Source organism: Bradysia coprophila (genome assembly GCF_014529535.1).
Source record: "Bradysia coprophila strain Holo2 chromosome X unlocalized genomic scaffold, BU_Bcop_v1 contig_12, whole genome shotgun sequence".
Classification (NCBI taxonomy): Eukaryota; Metazoa; Arthropoda; class Insecta; order Diptera; family Sciaridae; genus Bradysia; species Bradysia coprophila.
This window is the reverse complement of record NW_023503293.1, coordinates 1,210,507-1,235,768: the sequence shown is the minus strand read 5'-3', so window position 1 is coordinate 1,235,768 and position 25,262 is coordinate 1,210,507. Positions and strand designations below refer to the sequence as shown.

General features: G+C 36.5%; 4 protein-coding genes across 10 annotated transcripts in view; 2 read left to right on the top strand and 2 right to left on the bottom strand.

Annotated features, from left to right (window-relative positions):
- The window catches only part of LOC119067542 (neo-calmodulin-like), a 149,778-nt gene that overhangs the window by 17,772 nt on the left and 106,744 nt on the right, over positions 1-25,262 (top strand). The window lies entirely within an intron of this gene.
- LOC119067536 (vitellogenin-1-like) lies at positions 2,758-4,522 on the bottom strand. Its single transcript, XM_037170591.1, has 6 exons — positions 4,077-4,522; positions 3,747-4,015; positions 3,546-3,681; positions 3,402-3,491; positions 3,169-3,313; positions 2,758-3,109 (listed from the first exon to the last, which is right to left on the bottom strand). The coding sequence occupies exons 1-6, from the start codon at positions 4,330-4,332 to the stop codon at positions 2,824-2,826; spliced, it is 1,182 nt and encodes a 393-aa protein (XP_037026486.1). The 5' UTR covers positions 4,333-4,522; the 3' UTR covers positions 2,758-2,823.
- On the bottom strand, positions 10,858-14,910 carry LOC119067534 (vitellogenin-1-like). 3 transcript variants are annotated; one of them, XM_037170590.1, is made up of 6 exons: positions 14,571-14,910; positions 11,848-12,116; positions 11,640-11,776; positions 11,484-11,578; positions 11,283-11,421; positions 10,858-11,222 (listed from the first exon to the last, which is right to left on the bottom strand). In XM_037170590.1, the coding sequence occupies exons 1-6, from the start codon at positions 14,848-14,850 to the stop codon at positions 10,910-10,912; spliced, it is 1,233 nt and encodes a 410-aa protein (XP_037026485.1). In that variant the 5' UTR covers positions 14,851-14,910; the 3' UTR covers positions 10,858-10,909. The 3 variants fall into 3 exon arrangements, with proteins under 3 accessions (XP_037026485.1, XP_037026484.1, XP_037026483.1); XM_037170589.1 differs by lacking the exon at positions 14,571-14,910 and adding an exon at positions 13,993-14,535; XM_037170588.1 differs by lacking the exon at positions 14,571-14,910 and adding an exon at positions 12,217-12,532.
- LOC119067533 (phospholipase A1-like) lies at positions 19,525-21,311 on the top strand. The gene is made up of 5 exons (XM_037170587.1): positions 19,525-19,875; positions 19,941-20,200; positions 20,259-20,394; positions 20,453-20,687; positions 20,905-21,311. Exons 1-5 carry the CDS (start codon positions 19,530-19,532, stop codon positions 21,182-21,184), a joined length of 1,257 nt encoding a protein of 418 aa, XP_037026482.1. The 5' UTR covers positions 19,525-19,529; the 3' UTR covers positions 21,185-21,311.

Genomic DNA, 25,262 nt, shown 5'->3' with positions numbered 1-25,262 from the left:
GTTTTGGACGATTGATTTAAGGCAATTTCGCGGATTGTAGGCCGAACGAAGTGAGGTCTACAAGCGAAAGTGCCTTAAATCAACCGTCCCAAACAGGTGCACATGTGAGTTTTCATGCAGAGGGCCGGAAACCCGAGAAAATTCGAAAAATTTCCCTCATTTTCGGCCCCGAAGCATGAAAAAATTCAACCGTGTGCGAGAGTTGATGCCCGCGCCGAAGGCAAGGGCCTCAATCGCACAGGTTAATTTTTTTTACTTTTGCCCCGAGTCGTTCATACTATTTTTTTTGATACCAACATCGAAAGTTGATACGTATCGCAAACAGCAGAACAAAATGTTGAAATATGAAGGCATTTAGCCAGAAAATGCGGGGGTCCAGGGGGCGGCAGCCCCCTGGTATATCAAAAATTTAATTATTTAGCCATCACCACAACAACACACACAAAAATTAACAAATAAATAACAAATCATTCAGCAACAAAAAGTATCAACTTCGTATGTTAATATCAATAAGAGCACTGGCGCACGCTTTATTTCAATTTTGATCGCAGTACACTTATTGACAAGAGTCGACTATTACATTATGTAGTCGACTTTCGCATTATGTATATTGACTTTCGCTTTATGTATTCTTTCTTTCTCCCCGCTCAAACACATAACTTGCATTTTTTTACTTTCGCCCCGGATTTCGAGGGCGAAAGTATCAACTTTCGATGTTGGTATCAAAAAAACAAAATTGTCCTAGCAGCATAATGACTTTTCATGCTTCGGGGCCGAAAATGAGGGCAATTTTTCGAATTTTCTCGGGTTTCCGGCCCTCTGCATGAAAACTCACATGTGCACCTGTTTGGGACGGTTGATTTAAGGCACTTTCGCTTGTAGACCTCACTTCGTTCGGCCTACAATCCGCGAAATTGCCTAAAATCAATCGTCCAAAACAGGTACACAAATGACTATTGCAAGTATTATTATTGTCTTCTATTACCTACTGCGATAAAATACCCCACCATGCACCGTAGTTTATACGCGACATTGCACTACTACTCGCGTAACGCTCGTATATGTACAATGTCTTGTAGAAACTATGGAGCATGGTAATGTACTATTACGAATTTGATCTGTCTTTGCACAATTTTAATATTTCAAACGTTATAAGCCACTCATTACTTATACTAATCTACCTAATAGACTATATTGGGAATACAAACCGGATATGAAAAATGCTTAGGTGCTCTCCATCTCCATACAGGCGCGTTGAATGTAGCAGTAAATGTAAAATGGAAGTCCATTTTTAGGTCATATTTTTTTCCTTGTTTTAATCTTGTTTAAATAAATACAAAATTACACATGCGTAAATATTTCAGTGAGCTTCAAAAGAGATTTAACTCGTTCAACCATTATAGCAATTTTTAATGCCTTTTCCAATGATTTTTTTAAATGATATTATGTGGCAGCTTTGGCGACTAAATGCTCTAAAATTGTAGAAATATTGATAAGAAACATTTCAACCATACCAATTTCACAGACATTAACCGTTATCACGTTTGTTATGTTTCGAATTTCGTTTTTTTTTTTGCAAACTAGCACCCAAGACAAAAACATTGGAATAATTGCAGGGCCTATTTTTGTTAGATTTATATGGAAAAATTTGGCAAAGTTTAACGAAAATAAATTTGGTAAATTTAGGAAAAAAACTTTTTTTAAATGAATTTACCAAAAATAGGCCCTGAATCTGAAGCATGCTAAAATGCTTTTTCTCTCATATAATGAGACTCATGTTAGAGAATATATTATTCTAAGACTTTTTTTGTATCGGATTCGACTTCAGAACTCTCCTCCGGTTCATGCGTTTGAATATTACTAATTTTTAGCGAATGCGGGGTTTTGAGCACGTATTCCGCACTAGTTAAGTAATACAGCGATACTCTCTAAATGACTGTCTTTTTCTAAATCGCTAATTTCTCCATAACAAATATATAGAGAAATGATAGAAGTAAAGAGAAATGAGAGAAGGAAAAGAACTAAGATATTTATAAAAAGACGGACACTTAGAAAAAACAAGAAAACTACCTTACGTTTTCGTGTAAATCCTGACCTCGACTTTCCCTCGCTCCTCGTATCAACGAACTTCACACAAAAACTTTTCAACTTTATATCCCCTGTCATGTAATGGTACATTACTGACTCATTCATTCATTCATTCATTTTCATTTATTTCAGTTTCAAGGTGATTACAAATACAAAAACATCTGCGTAGCTCTAGTGTGACGAAGTCAATTCGAAAGAGCTACGACTCGCTGGAACATTTTTTGTTGAGCCGTGTGGGAAAGATGTATTTCGAGGCGAAGGCGAGAGATATATTCCACACGTCGAAACAAAAAATTTCATGTGTTTTCTGGTCGCAAGACATTCCAGAATTTCCAACATTTATTGCATAGGGAGATTAACATTTTCTTTTCCTAAACAACATTTTCGTTCAATCTACGTCTAATCTAATCTACGTATAAGGAAATTTCAGTCGATTTCTTTTCTGAAATTGCTTTCCGAACTCTCAGCGACATTCGTGCATTAGTATATTTTTTTAGGTATGGGGTCATTCATAAAGTACGCACTCGAAGATGACGAACTTTAGACACTCTAACGAAAAAATTTACGTATTTTTTTAAAGAAACACTCCTATCCTCCTACTTCTCTAAGAATCGTGCGTACTTTGTGAATGGCCCCATATATAACTGAAAACAATTGTCGGTTTTCTCCAATGTTTTTCTTTATTTTTGATTCAATTGTACACACTTTACATTCCTCTTTGATTGCCCTTTTCCATTAGCCCTTACTGCAAACTATATCTGACATTTTTTTACTCTCTTCTCCAAACGGACTATATCGTTTCGTTTTCAAGAAATAGCTTCCTTTAATGTTATAAGGCACTGCGAACCCCATTGGATATTTGTTTCCACGACAATAACCGGAATTCAGTGCGGGTAGAGAATTGCATTTGACCGCCATGAATGTATATTCGTTCCCTGGATAAACTGTTTCCGCATAGAACTCCCAGGCTCGCGAATGAGCACATATAATGGACAGGCATCCAGGCGGTAACGGTCTTACTCTGAAAATTGATCACAAGTCAGACGTATGATTAGAGAAGACTTCTCACACTGTTTATACCCATTCGGATAGAAGTCACAGTCACCTATAGCATCTCGTTTACCGAGAACACCAGGGTTTGTGTGTATTACATCTATGAAATCGGCGTCGCCTCGAGATAATCCTGTTAGGTCCTCACCTTCGTTGAAGCATGGATTGGCCGGATCTTTTTGAGGATAACAATTCAAAGATGGAGGGAAATGGTTTACTGTAAGTTAGAGGGTCTTTGCCGTGCTACATGAATTCCTACCTACCTAGTCCAGTAATTCGTGGTATTAACTGAGAAGTCATTGAATTTAGATTTCGCCCAGCACTTCCCGCAATATGGGCACCAAGTGAATGTCCTAAAATCATTTTTCATTTTGTTTGTTTTGATTGATCACTCACCAAACACTCACCAATTAAGTGAATTTTTTCAACTGGATAGAACGAAACTAGACTCACTAGTGCTTTAGCAAGCAAATATCCGACCGCTTCAGTATTGAAAGCAGACCAAGTATACAATGTATCTACGAAGGCACCAGTATCCAAGGCCTATAATAATGAAAAAGCGTTACTTAGCAAAGCAAATTCTTGAATTAAATTGTAACAGCTCGTACGATGAAATTAATATTTCCACGGCATCTGTATGCATTCCACAATGCTTTCATAGCATCATTGGTTTCGTTAATGTTAGATGTCCAACCAGTCACCAATATTACGCTGTTCAGATCTGTTCGAAATTCGCTATGACTCCACAACAAGTCGGGATATTGGAGTGGAACTGAAAATTTTTTATTTTTCGTCAGAAACACCAAATTCATTTGGCTCACGTGCGGTGACACCTTCTTTTGTGGTTTTATTTGGTCCTTAGAGAGTGCGGTCGAACCTAAAACAAAATTCCGTATCGTATCGTAACGTAATCGTTATTATTTATCGATTGAACTTACAAAATAAATTAATTGTTTTAAAGAGGGCTTTCAAAGGATATCCTGCGATAAGATTTTTACTGGCAGAAAATATCGTTTCAACGCTCGGTACTGAACTTGGTATTTTCTTGACTATACCAGTGGCGGTATCTTTAACGGATTTGAAAACATTTGTAATTACATTTGGGGAAGCAACTTCATTACTTAATAATAAACACAGAATAATCGCATTAATAAACGAAACTTTCATTTTATTACGATGAGATTGCACAAACATTTATGAAGCATCTGAGTTAGATATTTTTATCGTTTAAGAGCTTCGACTTAATTAATTTCTTATATCTCGACTGAACGATGTTAAACGTTGGAAAAATTAAAATGAAAAAGCTATTTTGACTTGATCAAACTGCTGGGGAACGTTGGTCGTTTGACAAAGTAATGAACACTTGCGTTCCGTAGTCTTGTGTTCACAATAATGAAAAAATGTGGAATCGTTTCATTTTTTGATGAATGTTAAATCAATTATGGCTACTTGTTGTACTGACGATTTCCTATTTGAATTAACAGAAAAATTATATTTGGTATGAAATTTGCACTTGAAAAAGGAAAGGCAAATGCATCACTTCGTACACGGTCAACAATTTTCAATAACATAATGTTGTATGTCTTAGCCTGTTATAGGCGGCAAGCATATGACCAGTATTATTATCGGGTCTATTACTTCCATCGATCAAAGTATTTTTAATCGGTTGATTTCAAATCTAGTACTTCAATTTTTTTAACATGCATTTTACTATATGAACGACCATATTAACCAGAGCCTGTCGTTATTTTTGTCGTCGTTATCGATAACAGATGAATAGCCGTATGTGACAGGTCAGACAATGATCACGCTTGCGACAGGTGAAAAAATATAAGTTCTCACCACGCACTGTCTAGCACCGAAGCTGACTCTGACGTCACTCAAATAGAGGACTATTAGAGGGGCCGAGCCTGGTTTTTTACGTTGCGATTTGGCTACCAAAAATTAAAAAAAAAAAAATAGTTAACAGGTGTGTGTTTGACCTTCTATTTCAGTAATGTCAAAGTCAGCTTCGGTGCTCGACAGTGCTATTGTTCTCACTAATTTGTTCAATTTATTTTCAGAAGTACGTCATACCTCAATGTATCACTTTTGCAAACAAATAACTATCTGTAAAAATATGTCTCAGGGTCAACTCAAGCCGTAAAGGCGCTGAAACAAAATAAGAGAAATAAGAGCTAGAAGAGTCTAACTGACCCAGAAAGCTTTGGAAGCTCTGACATTTATTTTTCAATGACCCTAAATTTGCTAGTAGCCCGACCTCGTTGCAAAATCTTTATCATAAACAGTTCTTGCTGAGAATCATACATGGCATATTTGGTATCATTGGAAAGCTTAGAATTCAGGCTTTTTGTTACAAGGTATGTCGTGTTGAAATATTCCAACCGGCAAGGTATGGGAGTAGCCAAAGTTCACCAAGGGTAGCAAAAAAGTGACTTTTCTGAAAATGTATCAAAAGAGACCACTTTCAAAAAAAATTTATTGCCATTCGAAAGAGCACATTAACCTTGTCTAGAAACGCTATTAAAGTGCTGGATCGAGAACTTCGTCGAGGAGGAATCACCTCTTGAAGAGGTGGAGTTTTCGACTTTCAGCTTCTATTGCTATGTGACCAAATGACCGAGAGCAACAATTTTTACATGGTTGTTCTTAGAATTTGTCCCTCTACTGATTCCGCAGCTTCAAACACTGCTCCAGCAACTTCCGCGGAGCCAGGCGACGATATTCCTAGTTCTCAGAAACGGCTCAGCGGTTGCGCCCGCAACATGTGCCTTTGGATAGTACACGCCTCCCCTAACTCAGCTATGAAAAGAACCGAGATCGAAGTCGACATGTTTATTTAAAGTTCATTCAGCCCCACCGTGGCAATTACAAAAAGTGCCAATGCTATTATGAAAAGAAATAGTTCGAGAACGGGTTACAAAATGGGGCTGTTTTTGTCACTAGATGTGAAGCCTTAAAACGACTCAGGTAAAAGTTAACTTTTCTTAACTAGTGTTGAAATATCGCGAGTTCGTCAAATATTTCTGACTATTCAGCAACTAGTATAACTAGTACTAAATACGGCGGTCACCTCACTTACGAACACTCGGTAAGCTTTCGATTTCGAACAAAAGAAAATGTTGACCCAAGGCACATTGCTGTCGATAGAGACAGGCGAACACTGAAACCATTTAAATTAAAATCGCCCCCGGCAAACTGTTGAGACAATATTCCTATTAATTCTAAAAACGACACACTTTAGCGAATTAACGAAAACATTTTTGCCATCACGGACTCGATTGGTTGAAAAGTTTTCGAACCTTTTCCACAATGTTGGTATCAACTACATTATTAGAAAAGGTAAATTAGGTTTGATATCTGATTTTCAATTTATCTTTCTGAAAATGTTTTACAAACAACTTTATCAAAATGTCTTAACATCGAAGCAATACCGAGTACTGGAGTACATCAAAATCCCATCATCGTGAATTGATGAAGTCTTTTTTTTAGAGGTGGAAAAGGTTTTTGGGTTGTTTTGGTATATAAATTTTGCATGTAAATATACACATCAGCCAAAGTGAGATATTTTCAACTTTTTGATTAGCTCTACCCATTTTGATGGAATGTTTTTTAAAGTAGTGGGGTAAGGGAGGCTGTATTTACTATGTGGAAAACTTGAAACATGTAAATTGTGATTTAATTTCTTAGCACCGCAACCGCAAAAAACGAGTACCCACAACGACACCCCAGAAAATGAGCTAACATTGACGGAACATAGATATTCTATTAAATTTAACATAAAAAATATGGAACATGAATTTTCCTTTGATCGACAATGTTTGATATGCAAATTGATCGTTTGTGTATTTGCTAGTTATAGGCTTGGTTGAGCGGAACTGAAATTACGTTCAATTTATGTTTTGTTGGCAGCAAGGCAGCAGTTTGTTTTTTGATGGGTTAATGAGATTAGTAGTTTGGAGGTTGGTTTTTTTCTTTGATTATGCTGTTGTGGTAGTTACTGTGGTATAGACACACGCCATGACATTCGGTTTTCCTTACATTGTAGTAAAAAATGGGTCGATGTAATAATTTAACCAAATTAGGCATTAATGTTCCGCTTACACAAAATAAATTATCGTTATGTTTTGTACGTCTGTCCGGCGCGGTCATTTGAAAAGAACCTGGTTGGCAACACTGAAGTAAAGTCTACCTCAGTGATGCAAACTAGGTTTCTTTCAAATGACTAGCTGCGTCAGGCCAGCCAGGTCCCTTGAGGGTTTTCCATAAGTGTTACAATATTTTAACGGACACGCGACCCAATGCACAACCATATAATTTAATGAAACGTCACATCGTTGTTCGGTACAACATTAAATTAAACCAAATTCGTTTTAATAAGTCCATCTCCCCTCGTTGCTTGAAACTTAACCTAATCTTTTTATTGTACCTCAAAATTTGATGAAAATCCGATTTTCCGTGGATTTTTCCATCAATCAAAATGAAACGAAACGACAGATACAAAACTGGAAAATGAGTAAGTCGAATGGGTTCATAATATTATAATGAATATTCACGATGTGTTTAATTTGCCATACTTTACTTTCTATGGGAATGCTTTTTTTACGTTTTCGGTCGACCATTGAGCAAATTCAGAGGCATTTATGAAGGGATTTCAAAAGCGGAAGGCCCCAAGGGAATTAAATTTTAATTGTTTCGCTTTTCGCTCAATAAGAAGCGTTGAGCATTTTTACAGTATCTTCCTCATGAGAAAACGTTTTTTCGGTGTGCATTTGTGATGAATTATTCAGGTGGATAAATAATTCGTTTTTTTTACAAAATGCTTTTTCTTAGAATTGCAGAGCGAAGAGCTATACATTAACGAATGAACATGCGAAGAGACCATAGGGGTAATCCATTATGGTTCGTAAAGTTCGTTAGAAGGGCGATTTCGTGAACTTTTTATATTTCTTCTATTTGTTTTATGTAAAAAGTCTACGAACTATAATGGTTTACCCCGAATAAATTAATTATGCCAGGTCAGCGAAACAGTTATTTATCATCAAAGGTAGGTATGAAGGTATTTTCTCGTACAAGATGCCGATATTCAACCCGAGGCGAAGCCGGAAGATATCGTTTACGAGAATACACCTTCATACACAAAATGTTTTATTTGCAATTTAGATGTTCATAGTGAATGCAGTGCAGTGCGATCGAATAGTCTTCGAGGCTTGCGTTCAGAGCTTACTGTTTTCTAAGTCACATTAGGATATTCCAATAAAAGCTCTTTAAGAGGCACCGGTACTTTGCCGAAAAGCATACATTAGGGCGATTTTTAAATACTGGATTTTAGTTTACTTTTGATGATATCTTTCCATCAGAATTCTTTTTCAAAAATGTACGACCGCAATTCCGACCACGAATGTGTTAGCTTTCAACAGAAAATAGATTCGGTTGCAGCAATTTGACCAGCTCTGAGAACAATGAGCAGTTTATGAAAATTTCATTAAACTGCTCACTTTTCTCAAAGCTGATCAAACGACTACAACCAAAACTAATTTTTATTTAAAGCTAACAGATTCTTGGTCGGAATTGCGGTCGTACATTTTTCAAAAAGGATTCTGATGAAAAGATATTAACAAAAATGACATACGAAACACGCAAATGTAGGCTACAATTTTAGCTAAGTGCCGGTGCCTCTTAACAGTCAATTAAATTGGTTATGTTACCATTAGAAACGGGTAAAATATACGTCTCAAAATTAACGATGAGGTGGTAAAGAAATAAACAAAAAAGTCAAATTAGGAAGGGAAATTGATGTGTCAAAACCGCGAACAATTTGTTCGATTTAGCCAATATGTGTAGCGATGGCCACATATTCCGGATAATGACCAGTAAGAGATTGGTAAATGTGGTTTAAATACCTGAATTCAGAATTTATATTCTGCCGGTGCCGGATGTAACCCAGAATTACTTTCGTTTTCACGATAGCCAAATAACCATTGAGTAGAGAACCAATGGTTAATTTGTCTACCGCTCAAATATCTAACGATGGGATCTAACGACGTAACTTACAAAACTTTTCCAACACCACTTTACACCAATTTTTTCATGTGACCGAAAGTGAGGGTATTTTATAATTTCTTTCGGATTTTCGTCCTTTTACGTAATCTGTAACGAGTGATGCAAAATTCCTTTTTCAACACGAGCCACAAATTACGTTTTTTTTGCGCTTGAAAAATGAAATGAGACAAAACTACAACAACACTAACACCACTCTACAACCATTTCAACAACACAGTACAATAGTACAGTACATGCACAACAGAGTGTTCCACTTCGAATTTCGAACAACTTTCAAAAATGAATGTCGCTGGTAGGCAGCTGTCAAAAACAAAACAGCAACGGACAAATCGAAATTTTTTCTTCTAGTAATTGACAGCTGCGAAGCTTGGAATTCATTTTTCAAACCTATTCCAAAATCGAACTGGAACACTCTCTTGATCGCGTCCGAAAAATATATGAAAATCCATTTTTGGCTGGAGAGAGTAACTTTTTCGATCGGGAAGTACAGAAAAATTGAACTATTCGATCGTAATTTTCAAGCGCAACATAGTTTTCCATTATTATGGAGGAAAAGTGGCATTTCCTTCCTAAGGAAAAAGTCTTTCCTCCTTCGTAAAGGAAAACGTCATACTACACCCGGGAAATAATTTGACATTTCATACCGCGATGAGTAACCCGAACTGACTCAAATGCATATAAGAAAATCCAACCTCCCGAAAATTATGTAGTTTTGTCAGGGTAGATTTTTCTTACAAAAATACCAAGCGTCCCAGATTTGTGGACCGTTTTTGCATACGGGTCTTGACTAGCCATATTACTCTTACAGTGGCGTCAAATGCATTATTTATTACAGTAATGAAATGCAGTAATATTACGAAAATGGTCATAAAAGTTCTGCTGGCAAATCTTCGTTTCAAAATATAAATCTGAACCCATAGGCGTATGAATATTTATTTAAAAATTGGCAGAGAGAAAATGTATTTTTTATTTAATTCCATAAGTATGAATAGAGCCGAATAGCGTTATTGTCAAGCCGCCACATTGGCATTTACATCAGTAAATCTCTATTTTATTGAGTGATATACAATTTATGTATACCACATAATAGAGGCAAACCATTCCGGTTCGCAAAGCTTGTGAGCATTGCGATTTCGTAGACATAAAATATATGGGAGAAATGTCAAAAGTTCACGAAATTGCCATACTTACGAACTTTACGAATCATAATAATGGTTTACCCCTAATATATAGAAATGGGAACAGAGCAAGTTGTTGTATGTTCTTCCGATAGAAGTTCACTGTATAGTGTATACGAACGAGCAAGTTTAAGAAAAGTCTGGACAATAAAATGAGTTAAGTGTTGGCTACAATTTGATTTGAATGATGTCCTTTTGATGCTTGAATGGACAATAAATTTTTCATTGTTCGATGAATGTTGTTACGGATTTTAACGCATTTGAATAATTTCCTTATATACAACTGTGTGCTTGAAAAGGAAAGGGACATTGATTGAATTTTATTGCAGGCAGTTGGCTTTAGAGTGAGTCCATGAAAATGAACCTTGAAAGAATTTCCAATTTCTGTTGGGTCGAGCTTCCTCTTTCCTAACGCGTTCTATTTGATAAAAGATCCGAGTAAAGTGAATGCAGTTGATGGACTAAAAAAGTGGTACAATTCGGTTTAAACATTTTAATTTCGTTCGTCATTGCAACATTTTCATTTCAAGCTACTCGAATGATACGTCGTCGCTTGGCTCCCTTCTGGCGCAATTGATTTCTGATTCCTTTAGTGCATTCTCACCGAACGGCTTCGATCGTTTTGTTGTCAAAAAGTAGTTTCCCTTAGCAGTTCTCGGACAATCAATACCCATTGGGATACGTTTACCGGGACAGCTTCCACTATTGAGCGATGTGATCGAATTACATTTGGTAGCCATATATGCTCTTTCGTTGCCCGGATAAACACTTTCCGCAAAAAATTCCCAAGATCTTGCATGAGCGCAAACGATGGTCAGACAGCCGGGCGGAAGTGGGTTTACACTATTTAACCAGAAACGAAATGGTTATGTCACGAAAGGTTTAAATTAAAATTGGTTTTACCCATTGGGGTAGAAATCAACATCGCCGACAGGATCCTTTTTACCCAAAACACCGCTATTGCTATGGATAACGTCAACGAACAAAGCGTCACCTCGAGACAGACCAGACAAATTTTCGCCTTCATTGAAGCAAGGCGAAGCTGTAATCAAAACAAAAATGTGTCAGACTCTAACAAAAAACCTCCAATAAACCTTGTCGGACCTGGATCCAATCCGGTTATGCGTGGGAGTGATTTCGATGTGAACTCAGTAAAATATCTGCCCGCTGCACCAACAATGTGAGCACCAAGAGAATGTCTAAAAGTGATGATCAAAATGAGAACAGAGTTGAAATTGTCGGAAATTCGTGTTGTCTTACCCGACTAAATGGATATTATCTTCCGAATATATTTTTACCAATTCAGCAAGACCTTTTGCGAAACTTTTACCAATTTCCTCTGTGTTGAAGGCAGACCAAGTATATAATGTATCAACATAATCAGCTGCATCAATTACCTGGTTATGCGAAAGAAAAAATGTTTAAGTTTTTCTTTTTGTCAATCATTCCACGTCCCGTATGTACGTACAACAAAATTTAAATTTCCTCTGCATTTATACGCTTCCCATACAGTCTCCAGGGCATCGTTTTCCAATGTCGAATTGATGTTAGAAAACCATCCTGTAACCAGAAAAGTTGTCTCCAATTCACGATTAAATGCTGGATGTCTCCACAATTTTCCTGGCGTTTCAATGGGTATCAAATAGTCACGGTCGGGTGTTTTTAAGAGATAATTCATCTTGTTCAAGTCAGGCAAAACTTTTGGTTTCACTTGCTTCTGAGCCAGTGAAAATGAACCTGCAAGATAGGCGAATTTATTGAGTAAATTTTCGATTTTGTTTAAAAGTGGCGATAACTTTGGAGCAATTCACACACTGTGTCTCATGGGGAAACTTACAAAAGGTGTTAATGGCATTGAAAACCTGTTCCGTCGGATATCCTACTATCAAATTGATTCCGATATCAAAGAATTCCACCGGTGTAGGAATTGGTGCATTTTGTGCAGTCAGTAATAATCCCGTACTCGCATCAATTGCAGACCGAACTACATGATCCGGTTGAAATCTACGACCAAATTCAAAAGCACTACTCAAGAAATTTGGAACGTATTGAGCATTGACAAAGATAATAGTGTTGGCTAACAGTGTTACAATGTAGCGAAGATGCAAAGAGTTGCGTAGCACTCGAACTACCAGCATTTTTCTAACTGGAGAATTTTTAGAACGAAATGATGTTTTCTTCGGATTAACGAGCCAAACGAGTTTGGCATAAGTGCTCAGGGAAGTGTGTGGATGGGGCTCTAAGGGTTACGTTTATGGATAACGCAAAATATATTTTATTCGATTAAATGAGATCAAAAATTAGTTTTCAAATCAAAATATGAATTAGGAAGGCGCTAGTGGTAGGCTTCCCTCAAAAAGCTGTAGTATAACAAACGCCAATGTACAAATGCCATAATATTATTCTACTTATGATGTCCAAGGTGAAATGGGCTTGAATATTACTTCAATAATTTCAACGATGACTGTTTGTAAATAGATTTTTTTTTTATCCGGTTTTTGATGCAGATCATATACTTTACGAGTATTTTCACGAGGAATAGCTCCTAGCGAGAAGGTGAATTAAAAATTAAATATCAAGTATTTGTTGATAAAGCCAGAGCCGAATGCTATTTTACCAACACTGAACATGAACAGAAAAGCTGAAAAATGTAGGAAGACTAGCAAAATGTTGAGAAATTTCTACCGTAATTTGCGTAAGTAACTTAGCGTCAAGTTTTGATAAAAGAATTTTATTTTATCTAAATTTGTCGCTAAAGTGTCTCATTCAAATTCTACTTCTCCCCGCGGGAGAGAAAGTGCTGCACTTTTCTCACTAGAAATGTCTTGACGATTGGTCGGTCAAGAAATAGTATATTTCGTACCTAGGCTTAAAAGCCTTTTTTCGCGTGTGAGAGGTTTCCAGACAGAGCCGAAGGCGAGATCTGGAATCGAATACGCTAAAAAAAACTTTAGGTCCTAGGTATGAAAACGCAATTTTCTCATGGCCTTTTGAGGGGAGAAAATAAGGCAACATACAAATGTGTGAATTTTGTTGATCCGAGGCGAAGCCGAGATCAATAAACACACGAAAACGAGTCTTTTCATATTTATACCGAGTTTTACATGCTGAGGGCGTCGAATGACGTGCGTCAAATATGAAAAGTACGGTTTTCGACGCATGTAGCATGTAAAAATATTTTGTTGGTTTTGCCTTCTTCTCTTTTTAAATTCTCTTCTGAATCTATGATAATTGGGCATATGCACTGCATACACTGTAGCCGCGACAGTTTAAATACGGCCCTGTAGAATACCACAATTTGAACAATAATTAACCATGACTTTACACACAAAAATCGATTACGAAAAAATAAGTTGTGTCTACTCATTAAGAAGAAGTTCACAGAATTAAAGATCTGCCAATGCAAACAAACAAAATTTGTCGATGTAAAAAATGGATGATTTTTTTGTGGTATATTGGTATATTCGTCAATGCCATGTATATTGGTCACATATAGCCGAAGTGCTTGAAAATTATTCAACTGATGCCCATTACCAGCACATCTATTACTCGATTATGGAAATGTTGGGTAAACAAAATTCAAAACGAATGCAAAAACGTAAAAAATACTCACAGAATGTATTTATAGCACTGAACGCCCGTTCAATCGGATAACCGAGGATCAAATTTTTACCGAGATTAAAAAACGCCTCTGGTGTTGGTATAACATTATCTATGTGCAATGCAATTCCTTTGCTTGCATCCTCCGCAGAGTTAATTACATCTCCCAATCGAAATCGATTCGATCGGCTATTTTCGATGGCATTTTTTAAAAGGTTACCAAATAATTGACCGTTTGAATAGTTCACTGCACATATCACAACAAAGGAACATACAATTTGGATCACTCGCATTTTCAGTCTAAACATTTTCTTGGACACGTCTTAATCGTTGAAGTAGAGTTATCAGAATGTATTAATCGGTTGATTGAAATGGATTATTTCGGTGCTGATTTATTACCGGAAGATGATTTGAACCAGTTTTTTTTTTTGTTTACTTCCCATTAGCAAATTAATACGCTCCAGGCGACACGAAAAAAATCGAACATCTAACATATCGAAACAGACGTTCAATTTACAGAAATGTCCAATAATTTCGCTTGAGAGTGAAAAACTAGCTGGACGACCGCAAATACACAGGAAAAGTACTTACAAAATTTATTGATTGCAGTGAACATAATTTCAACGGGATAACCAGCCAATCCATTCTTCGTGAGCTGGAGCATTGCCTCTGGCGTGGGTATTATCGATGGCAGTTTCGACACGACGCCTTTAATTGTATCAACGCCTGATTCGGCTACATTCCCCAATGAAAATTTATCTAGGGGTGAAGTACCACTGCCGATGCCTAACGCTCCCAATATGGATGCACCGTGAACGTATGCATGTCCAAAAAGGAAACAGACACACACTCCGATGAAAATATTTTTCATTTCTTATAGAGGACACTAAAGTACACCAAAATGTTTCGGAACTAAACCTTCGTGGTAGGACTGAAGATTGTTAGTGTTTGAAACATAGGCATTGGGACATTATATAACGTTGCTGTTATCTTCATTCTGCATTCATTTAGTCGGTGGATACACTGGTTCTTAGATACACTGGTTCTCTTAAAAAATATTGCCAGATAAAATGTAATGCACGCAATGGCCTGGAAAAGTTTCCAAAAATTGAAACAAGTATGGAGACGGCCGTCTAAATGCATCAATTTTTGGTGAACCGGTTTCAAATTTCAAGTTCAAAATTGTATTAATGATCGTTGCAAGTTGTTGTCTTTGCAGCGATATAATTGTTCGAATGCACGAACTATACAGAAAAGATGTATATTTACAGTTAGGTGGAATGGAACTCATCAGGAACTGCTTTTTATTAATTTTAAATTATGCTGTGTGTGCTGATAGTACACTATTCGTTCATACTACAAACTATATCACTATCTCCACTGTTACCAATCCTGCATTTTATTTAAATAGTAAACTGCATGGAAGTAAAAACTAATGGAAACGTTTCGCAGATGCGTTTCAACACATAGGTCGCCTTACAAAATGGAAATTAGAACTCATTACTCAGTGTATCTTTTACTTGTTGTAGTAGTAGATTATGCACCTCTGTCCAAAATGTTTATTTTGACGATTTGTAAGTTATGTAGTCTACCGAATATTTGTCAACACTGATGTCTCGCTATTTTCTACTTCAAGGGCTCGATTTCTATTTGATAATTTTTTCCCAAAAACTTCCCAGTAACAAGATTAGCATACAGCTTAACACAAGAATATACCTTTCCCAACAAGCTTAAAAGTTATTGATTAAGCTGCATTTTCTGGAATTCCTGGAATTTTCTTCGATCATCTGGTCACCATATATTGCGGTACACAAGAACAGGCTGGAAAGTGTACAAAAACAGCTCGTCTTGTTGGGCGACGATAGACGCCATCTGACGGAAGACAACATTTTACCACCATACACGCACAGATGTGCTCAGTTAAAAATGGTTACTCTGGTTCGACGACGTATCAATGCCACGATCCTCTTTATGCATTCATAAATCGTTAGGAAATTGAAGTCACTGCATTTACGATCGATGATTACATTAAACAGGACGGAGAGAGCGACTCGATATGCTGATTTCATTACGATCAGTGTTGACAGTAGACAATATTTGGCAACGTCACCGTTTAAGGCCAGTTTACTGTTCAACATTGCTTCCAGACACATTGACCCGTCGTTGCCTCGTATTCAGTTTCGGACTGCGCTGAAAAATATTCCTGATCATGTGTTTGGAGATTGGACCACTCTGTAAATTGCCTATTGTTCGTAGACTGAGGTTTTATGTACTGTTCTTGTTGACGGTTTTGGTTATTATTCCTGCTCTTCCGAATTGTTATATGCTTTTGGATTTTATACTTTTCTACCTCTCGTTTTCTTTTTATTTGACTAAGTCTTCAGTTAAGTACCTGTGATATAGACTGCATTTTTGTCTTGCTTTCTTTTTTTTTCGTTTTTATTTAACTGTAATTGGACTGTTTTTCTTTTCATTTACTTTTTGATAATTTCGTTCAACTATTGCTATTTAGACTACTTGTTTATATTTACCGTCTGTCTGTATTAGATCGACGTTAAAAGATGCGATAAATAAATAATTCCCCTACTCGACTGAGTTGCCAGTGCTGACCTACAACCTGTGAAACTTACAACGCGGATTTAACAAAAGAATTCTTAGTAATTTAGTAATGATCTAGCCCCAAACGTTGAGGAGGCCGTTAAGACAGATTATTATTCCTCAACAGCTTCAGTTTTTGATTGTGCCTATCTATTGTAAAGAATCAAAGTATTATGGATGTACGTAAAATGTACATCCCGGGTAAAATTGTTATTAACCAATACCCTCTCTAACAAACAAACTTCGTTTTGACGCTATCAAAATATCCCCTTATTCCTTTGACTAATTTCTAAGTAAAATCTTTTTTTGTCAGCAAAATTATTCTTTTTTTGCAGCAAAATTATTTTTTTTATCAGCAAATTTATTCTTTTAGTTCAGCAAATTTATTGCTATTGTGACTAAAATTTAATTCTTCGTCTGCAAATTTATTTTTTTGAAGCAGCAAATTTAATCTTATTTTGTCAGCACATTTATTTTTTTGCAATATGCAAAATTAAATATTTTTTTAGCTATTTTTTAGCAGCAAATTTATTTATTTCTATCAGCAAAGTTAATACTTTTGTCAACAAATTTATTTATTCGTCATCAGCAAAATTAATTGTTTAGTTTAGCTATTTTTTAACAGTAATTCTATTGATTTGCAACAGCAAATTTATTCTACTTTTGTCAGCAGATTTATTTCTTGTCATAAGCAAAATTAATTGTTTATTTTAGCTATTTTTTATCTATTTTTGGTGAAATGGATTTTCATATATGCTTTTCGTCACTAGTGGTGAAATGGACACCAAAACCCAATGCTTATCGAGCAACACCTCTAACCATTCGGCTATTGAGATATATAATCGCAGTGTAACAATTTTCAAAAGTTCATTTTTCGCAGCTGGTTGCAGAAAACGTTGTATGCAACACGTTGTGAAAGTGGTAGTTTTTGTCACATGCTTCGCTCGCTTCGCACGTTTGATAACATTACATCTAGTGACACAAACTACCACTTTTCGCAACTAGCTGCAGAAATTACTATTTCACGTCTTACGTCAACGTAAATAGTTATTGACACTACACGGACAATTCATTTCTTTTTACGAAATGGATACCAATTTTCATTGCACTTAAAAAGCGTTTTAACACGCCGAGCGATCCGGCCCATTGCCCCGGAGCGAAGCGGAGGGCCGCAATGCGAGCCGGGCGCCGGAACGGTGTCGGTAACTTAGGAGTTAATTTTTTTTTTCTCGCATCGTCTAATAATTAGTCTGTGTAATTCATTGCCCATAAAGAGCGTTTTAACACGCCGAGCGATCCGTAAACTTAGTTAAAGTGAAATTATTATGAAAGGTGTGCATCCTAGAAATTACGCATAGCGAAATTACGAAGCCCCATTCAAATCGAGGGATAAATGCTTTTTAGGCACTAGGTGTGTAGATTGTCACTCGATACCGCAGGTCGAGCGTGACAATACACATCGTGTGCCTAAAAGATCTATCACCGAGTTGTGTACAACGTTTTTCGCAATAAAGGCAACGGAAAGTTCTACTTTTCGTCGCTTGTTGAGTTGACGTTTTCGTGTTAGTGGTGTTAGTGATATAATTTTATATGTCCTACTGCGGACATATGCTGATTGAAGATAGTAATTTTCCTACTTATAAAAAAATAAATTTGCAATTGAAACACTAATAAATTTGCTGACAAAAAGCAATAACTTCGAGGTATTAATTTTGCTGTTCGAAGGCATTAAAAGTGCATATTACAAAACAATAAATTTGCTGACTACAAAGTAATAAATTTGCTGCCAGGGATTTGCTGCAAAAGAATTATTTTTGCTGCTTAAAGTCAGTAATATTGCTGCTCAGAAAGCAATAAATATGCTGTTCGAGTACTAATAAGTTTGCTGAAAATAAGACTAATTTTGCTGATACAAAACACTAAATTTGCTGATAAAAAAGATTAAATTTGCTGCTAAAAAAAATAAATTTGCAGAAAAAAAGAATAAATTTGCTGATGAAATAAATAATTTTGCTGCTAAAAGAATAAATTTGCTGACAAAAAAATAGATGCCTAATTTCTAATTTTATATGTAAAATCACAGTACTGCTACTAGCACGAACATAGAAAATATTCGGAGGCTGATGAAATCACAGTAGGCAATGCGTTTCTGTTATACAGATAGATGACTTGTTTTCGTTGTAAGCGGCAGCTTGACACTTGTCAATTCAGTGTTCATGCTAGTGCAGTGCTGTGGTAAAATGCAAAGGCTACGTTGCATTTTTACCAACTTAATCAATGTAGTTAGGATGCTAGAGATGTTATTGTATAACCGGAGGGACTTGCTTCACATTTTAAGAGTATCTGATTGTATTTTGCCTACCAGATTCAATTTGTATAGACTATAGGTATATCACAGGCTCACCTGATTTACAGTTGTAGACTGATATCTATCTAACTGATCTGTGTTGACCCTTAAAAATTGTGATTTTTAGCAAGTTGACGATTTACTGGAGATTTAAAAGTTAATGCTGAAAATTGCTTTGAACATTCGAAGCAACCTACAAAGCTTGATACAGAACATTGTAGCTGTCACACGACTTTCAATCACACCAACTTTGAGTCGTAAGGGTCGTCATATCTAACAAATATTTAGATCAATTTCGACCCTTTTCGCGTGACGCCAGCGAAAAGTTGGTAAAAACTTCAATATAATAACGTGACGTCATTTATGTACGACCCCTAACGATTTCTCACCTCCCTCTTACTCTTTCTTTCTCAGTGATTTCAATAATTCACTGCAGTCGGACTCAAAATTATTTTCAATGACGAGTTTGACCTGATAACGAGGCTGCAGCTGCATCACATAGCGATTATCATCTAACAAAAATTGTTTAGAATTTATTGCAGTCGAATCACTTTCGCTTATCTCCAAATAAGAGTGTAAGTCAAGTTTTCTGATTGAATCTGAAAATGTTTTGTTTCTATCGGTCACACACTTCAGAGAAGGCAATGGCTGTGAAGCATTTTTCGTTTTTCAAAGTTTTCGTGTTTTTACTTTTGATATTTGTTTACTTAAGTGAAGGAAGAGTGAAACAGCCAAGACATGTTGCATCAGATGAGATCAACGAAATTGGAAACCGATCAGCTGTACCAACTTCTCAAACGGCTTCTCTCTCGGAATATGTTAGTTCTGGTGTAAGCACAGTCAAGCGAATGATTGACGCACTACCTAGTCCGTACCAAGTCATACATTACGGAAAACAAGCGTTAATCGGAGTCCCCGAAGAAATGGCATCGGAAGCAAGACGATTTTTGTGTGAGTCGGCAGTGTACCGTATAATACACCGTGATATGAAAAACGATTTAACGAATTCGTTAAAGGTTCCAAGGTTGTAAAATTGAACGATATAGTCAAGGAATACCATCCAAAAGCGGACGATTTGAATTTTGAGTATCTTACATACGATTCGGACAATGTAACAATTGCATTGAGCGACACTGAATATTTGTTTAATCATCCGAAGTTTCGTATGAACTGGAATGTGGTTCTATTTGTAACCGGTTGGAATGTGAATGCATCAAATGAAACGGTTACAGCAATGTACGATGGTTACAGATGCCGTGGAGGATATAACTTTTTGGTGAGAACATGATTTATGAGACAAAATATTTCCATTTCGCATCGTTATTGTACGTTAGGTCTTGGACACTTCCAAATTTCTTGATTCAATGTACGCTTGGTCAGAATTTAGTGCCGAACCGATTGGCGAAATAGTTGGTGATGCGATTAAGAATCTGACTCGATTCGTACCTTATGAAAGAATTCATTTGATCGGTTTGTGTTGCCCGAGCCTGTGCTTGACGATATCATTGACTGGTTATTTTCAAAAAAGGAGAAGGTATCGGTGCTCACATTGCTGGAACAGCAGGACGTTACTACACCAAAATGACGGGAAACGCACTTCCTCGAATAACTGGACTCGATCCATCTAGACCATGCTTTAGTGAAGATGATCGACCGAACGGCCTGCAGCGAGGTGATGCGCTGTTCGTTGATATTATTCACTCAAACGTAGCGATGATGTGGAGACTAGACCCTATTGGAGATGCTGATTTTTATCCCAATGGGTCTGTATATCACGAATGTTGGATCATCTTTTCCACTGGAACACAGCTAGAGATTGCATTTATCGACTTCGGTAAAGTTTCGGTAAATAGCACCTGCAGGTCAGAGCATGTAAATTAGCGTTAATTTAAATGGTCTGACCTGCAGGTGCTCGAAATTTTCCGAAGGCGCTAAATGAAATTTAGACACAGTCTTCTAAAATGTGGAAAATCTTTTCAGTCCGAGTATAATCCAACACGGTTGCTGGTCTACTTCTTGCACTAGAAATCAAGCTTATCAATTTTACGTTAAGACGATTTATCCCGGAATGGAATATTCGTTCAATGCAACAAAATGTGAGTCTTTTCGATTATTTCGAACGGGAACTTGTAACGATGCATCGACTCCAATACCGTTGGGATTTTCGACGCCTCATTGGGCTAGAGGAAAGTTCTTTTTGACATCATTGATGTTACCTGACTTTCGGGTACCATCCAAAAAACAATGCATCGAAAGCTAAATACAAATTGTGATTCAATTCGGAGAAATTTGTACTTTCAGATTTAGAAGCATCTTTATTGAATAACTGTGCTTTACGCAAACTTAAATCTGAAAATTTTCTTGTTATTAAATCTGTTACGGATGTTCCCTATGCGTAGTTTATCTTCAATAAGTCGAAAATCGATTCAATAACTTCAAAAATATAGCAACAAATTCGGCTCTGACTGAAATGCCTTCCTAATGTCAACAAGTTAATGAATTTGTGTATCGTTATCCCGAATATCAAGCAAAAAAGCTTCACTCTCGTAGAGATTCGACTGAATTGAAAAGCACAAAAGTTGTACGGTAACGTTGAAACACTAAACTTTCTAAGCTTTATAGCTAAGCTTCGTTCCATGATTTATTAGAAGTTGCCAATTTCATTCAATAAAGGAGCTTACTTGTTTTCAAACAAAAAATGAGCCAGAGGCTGTGCTGCAGAGTCTGCAAGAGAAGAAGGAAGTTGTTCTAGAATAATGCCGTTGACTGTAATTTGTGTCTTTCCGACGTGGAAAGCTCGCAGTTCAGTAAAAAATGAAGCAAAATTTAAGTGAGGCATTTCCACCACTTCCTACATGTGTAGTGTAAAACGTTTTCAGTCATTGAACGTTTTCTGTTATGTTGCGCTAAACAATACGAAAGCTTTTAGCTTTTTCGGTGAGTCGTTGCTGAAAAGCTTTCCTTTTCAGGTCAAATCAAAGGATAATTCGATTCATTCATGTTTTTTTTTGTCGTGACATGACTGAAACAATTTTTCTCCAAATTGTTCAATGTTCAATAATTTTAGTGCAGGAGAATATGCCTCGACAATATGTTATCGTACGCATTTACTTGTAAGAAGATGGGGTGATTTATGAAAAATTCTTTAATCTTGATTCGATTTTATGACTTTTTTTTTGGTGTGTGTGTGTGTGTAAACAAAGTCTGCAATAAATTTAACGTTGTGTTAAGTTCTGCCTTTTCTACATATTTCGTCGTTGAATTCGATAACAAGAAATAAAAGAGAATGCTTCAGGCTGACATATGAATCAGATATCAGTTTTATATTGTTTTCGTATGGAGTGGCACTTTTCACAGTTCATACATTTTTGTATGGGAACATTGATTTTTTCTCGTTATTTTTTTTTTCTTCTCCTCTCGATATAAACAGATTGTTTTGTTTTTCCTTCTCGTTTGATGGTTTTACACACAAAAAATATCTTTTTACGGACGATATACTTAAGATAGAAGTGAATGTTGTTTTGGAAATTCGTATGCGATTAAGCTTATGTAGTTTAATGTATAAATTTGAACAATTTTTTGCGCTCTTTCGAGAAAACAAATTTATGTGTTTGATGGAACATTTGCTGATTCACAGCAATTGAATTGTATATTTGGTAACGAAAGTATAAAGCACAGCCCCCAGAACTAGGACGTTTTTCGGATTACATAAAAATGGATTGTTGCGACCTTGAATAATATTTTCTTGCGTACATCTTCTAAAAGTGGAAGAAGTGGAATAGACACCCGACCGAATCTTTTTTTTTTTCCGAAATCCGATTTTAACGGGTCCGACGAGTTTGAATTCCATTCGAGCCAGAATCCGATCGATCGAGTTTTTTTAAGCTGCCTTCGAAAATTTTCTCTAATTAAGATTTCTTAATAAAAATTTATATTTCCTCAATCACGTAAATTTTCACTCGATCTGAAATTGAATGAATATACTCTCACGACTAGTGCTCTCGTAGTAGTTGTTGAACTGTCCAGAAAATTTTGTTTCGTGTACGTCTTAGCCCAATCTGGTCCGACTTTAGTGGTGATGTCAGGGGCTCGCCAAAACATATTTTTTTCAAGTTAAGCAAGGAACAAGGAGCCGCTGTAAAATTTAAAACTTCGATAGTATATTCAATTCTAGCGATATATATTTTCCATATTCGATCCACTTTGTTAAGGTGATGTCAGGGGCTCGCCAAAACATATTTTTTTCAATAACTTAAGCAATGAACAAGGAGCCGCCGTAAAATTTAAAACTTTGTAGGAATATTCAAGGTAAATATAATGTGGAGGTAATGTCATAGATAACCGAATCGGATTTGTGGTGGCATGAACGTTCGATACAAACGCCATCTCCTCCCTTCGTTAAAAACGAAAAATGGAATAGAAGTCGGTCCATCTGTTGTGAGATAGCGAAAACATTTTGTAAAACATAAGTAAATTGTAGTCAACCATTTAAAAAAGGTGTCATTAGCATGTGCGTCTGTATGGCATTACCTTGGAATTTACCTTCACTGCTGCCATTTTGATACCACCCTGACGTCAGCACTCGGCCAGCAAACGGTCAAAATATGGTCAACTTTCAAATAGGGCTGTTCCTCTGCAGCATTAATGTTCTGATGTGCCGACCACTGGTCTTGGTAGCTGACCTTAGCCACCATCACATACAAACCTATTTCCTCAGAACTTTTATGTTTACGAGATTGCGGACCATTTATTACCAAATTATTTACTAACACCACTCGCCTTCGAGACTCTAGGTTGTATGGCGCCAGAAACGAAGAAATTCATAGACAAATTGGGTTCCTTAATGAAAAAAGCAACTGGTGAAGCTAAATCGAAAGACTATCTTTTACAAAGAATCTCAATCTCAAAAAATCGATTTTCTTTATATTATTTCACCGTAAACTGTCTTCTTGAGAGATCTTCTCAGCTCATTGGAAGGGTACGCATTACGAATACATCGGCGCCAAGGGACCCCACCTGTTCTTCGAAGATTGAGAGACATGAACAATCTTGAACTACTTCATTTATGTTTATATATTGCAGAACATACTTCTGTTCCAGGTTTTCGTACATAATTATATCCATCCATTAACGGTCATTATGGGAATAAAGTTGTAATTGAAAGGATCAAAACGGTGTAATTTACCACTAATTTCTATTTAACTTAATATAAATTAACTCATCGACACAGTCGCCAATCTGAAAATCTGTCTGTTTTAGGTATATTGTGGACTCGTCGTATTTTCACTAAGCCTGAGCGTGAAGTGTTGGGGAGATATAACAAAAAAGTGTTTGTTTTAGCTAAATTTCGAGTTAATTCAGTACCGGACTGGCTCGAAAAAGCCCATCGGGGGCTCCATGCAACTCATTGCAAAAGGCCCAAAAATTAAATATTTTCATACAAAAATCGAAAAGGCCCATCGGGAATTCCCGAATTCACCATATGGCCAGTCCGGGCCTGAGATAATTTCACTAAACCTGAATCGATTTCTGTAAATTTTTCCCAATTCCCCATCCTGTTTTATTTCAAATTATTCTTTCGTAATCGAAAACCTTTAGGCAACCCTAGCTCAGGAAAGACCGATCCTAATATTCCTTGTTTCAGACTGAACCCATAATTACTGATTCTTGAAAGTCTCTCTATCTTGGATTATATTGCTGTGGGCTCTGATATCATTTACTAAATATACCGGTGGCTCTCGATTCTGATAGGTTTATTCAAGCTATTAAACGATTTATTTCAATAAAAATCTCTTAATCGCATTTGGCGTATTAGATATCAGTACACGGCATGTATGTATAACATCAAGGGAAGAGATAATATTGTAGGATGAAGTTTCGGTATTATGCCAAATGTATCGATTGGGATTTCAGAAAAAGTTTTTTTTTATCTTCCGTTAAAAGAATTTTCGTAAATTATCGCATTATATGACAACGAGCACTCTCTGCACACATTAGTGCATCGAATCAAAGCATTGTTGGTGAAAAGGGAGAGAGATATGGCTGGTTAAGAGGTCATCAAAACCGAAAACTTGCACTTTTCTTAAAAAATTTTCTCAGTTATATTGGAAAGTAATAGGAAAATTTCGCTCTTGGTCTAATTTTTTCGCATGCGAAAGTTTTGCAATCTCCACTTTGGTCGAAAATACATTAAATATGAACATTTTTTAATGGTAGAAACTTGTTTATTACAAAATTAAGTTTATGGGCAACCATTTACTACTGGAAGTATGTTTTTGATGAAAGCAGTGTGCTGAAAGCAAACAGTCCGTATAACATTTGCATTAAATACCACAAAA

What these genes read in the sequence shown, in the direction of transcription:
- LOC119067533 (XM_037170587.1), top strand. Translation starts at nt 19,530, where the DNA reads ATGTTTTGTTTCTATCGGTCACACACTTCAGAGAAGGCAATGGCTGTG. An exon ending in GTGGAGGATATAACTTTTTG is followed by an intron (nt 20,201 to 20,258) that starts GTGAGAACATGA and finishes ATTGTACGTTAG; the next exon opens with GTCTTGGACACTTCCAAATT. An exon ending in GCTGATTTTTATCCCAATGG is followed by an intron (nt 20,688 to 20,904) that starts GTCTGTATATCA and finishes AAATCTTTTCAG; the next exon opens with TCCGAGTATAATCCAACACG.
- LOC119067536 (XM_037170591.1), bottom strand. Translation starts at nt 4,332, where the DNA reads ATGTTTGTGCAATCTCATCGTAATAAAATGAAAGTTTCGTTTATTAAT. An exon ending in GTGGAAATATTAATTTCATC is followed by an intron (nt 3,682 to 3,746) that starts GTACGAGCTGTT and finishes TCATTATTATAG; the next exon opens with GCCTTGGATACTGGTGCCTT. An exon ending in TGTGACTTCTATCCGAATGG is followed by an intron (nt 3,110 to 3,168) that starts GTATAAACAGTG and finishes ATCAATTTTCAG; the next exon opens with AGTAAGACCGTTACCGCCTG.
- LOC119067534 (XM_037170588.1), bottom strand. Translation starts at nt 12,517, where the DNA reads ATGCTGGTAGTTCGAGTGCTACGCAACTCTTTGCATCTTCGCTACATT. An exon ending in CAATGCCATTAACACCTTTT is followed by an intron (nt 12,117 to 12,216) that starts GTAAGTTTCCCC and finishes CCTATCTTGCAG; the next exon opens with GTTCATTTTCACTGGCTCAG. An exon ending in GTTGATTTCTACCCCAATGG is followed by an intron (nt 11,223 to 11,282) that starts GTAAAACCAATT and finishes CTGGTTAAATAG; the next exon opens with TGTAAACCCACTTCCGCCCG.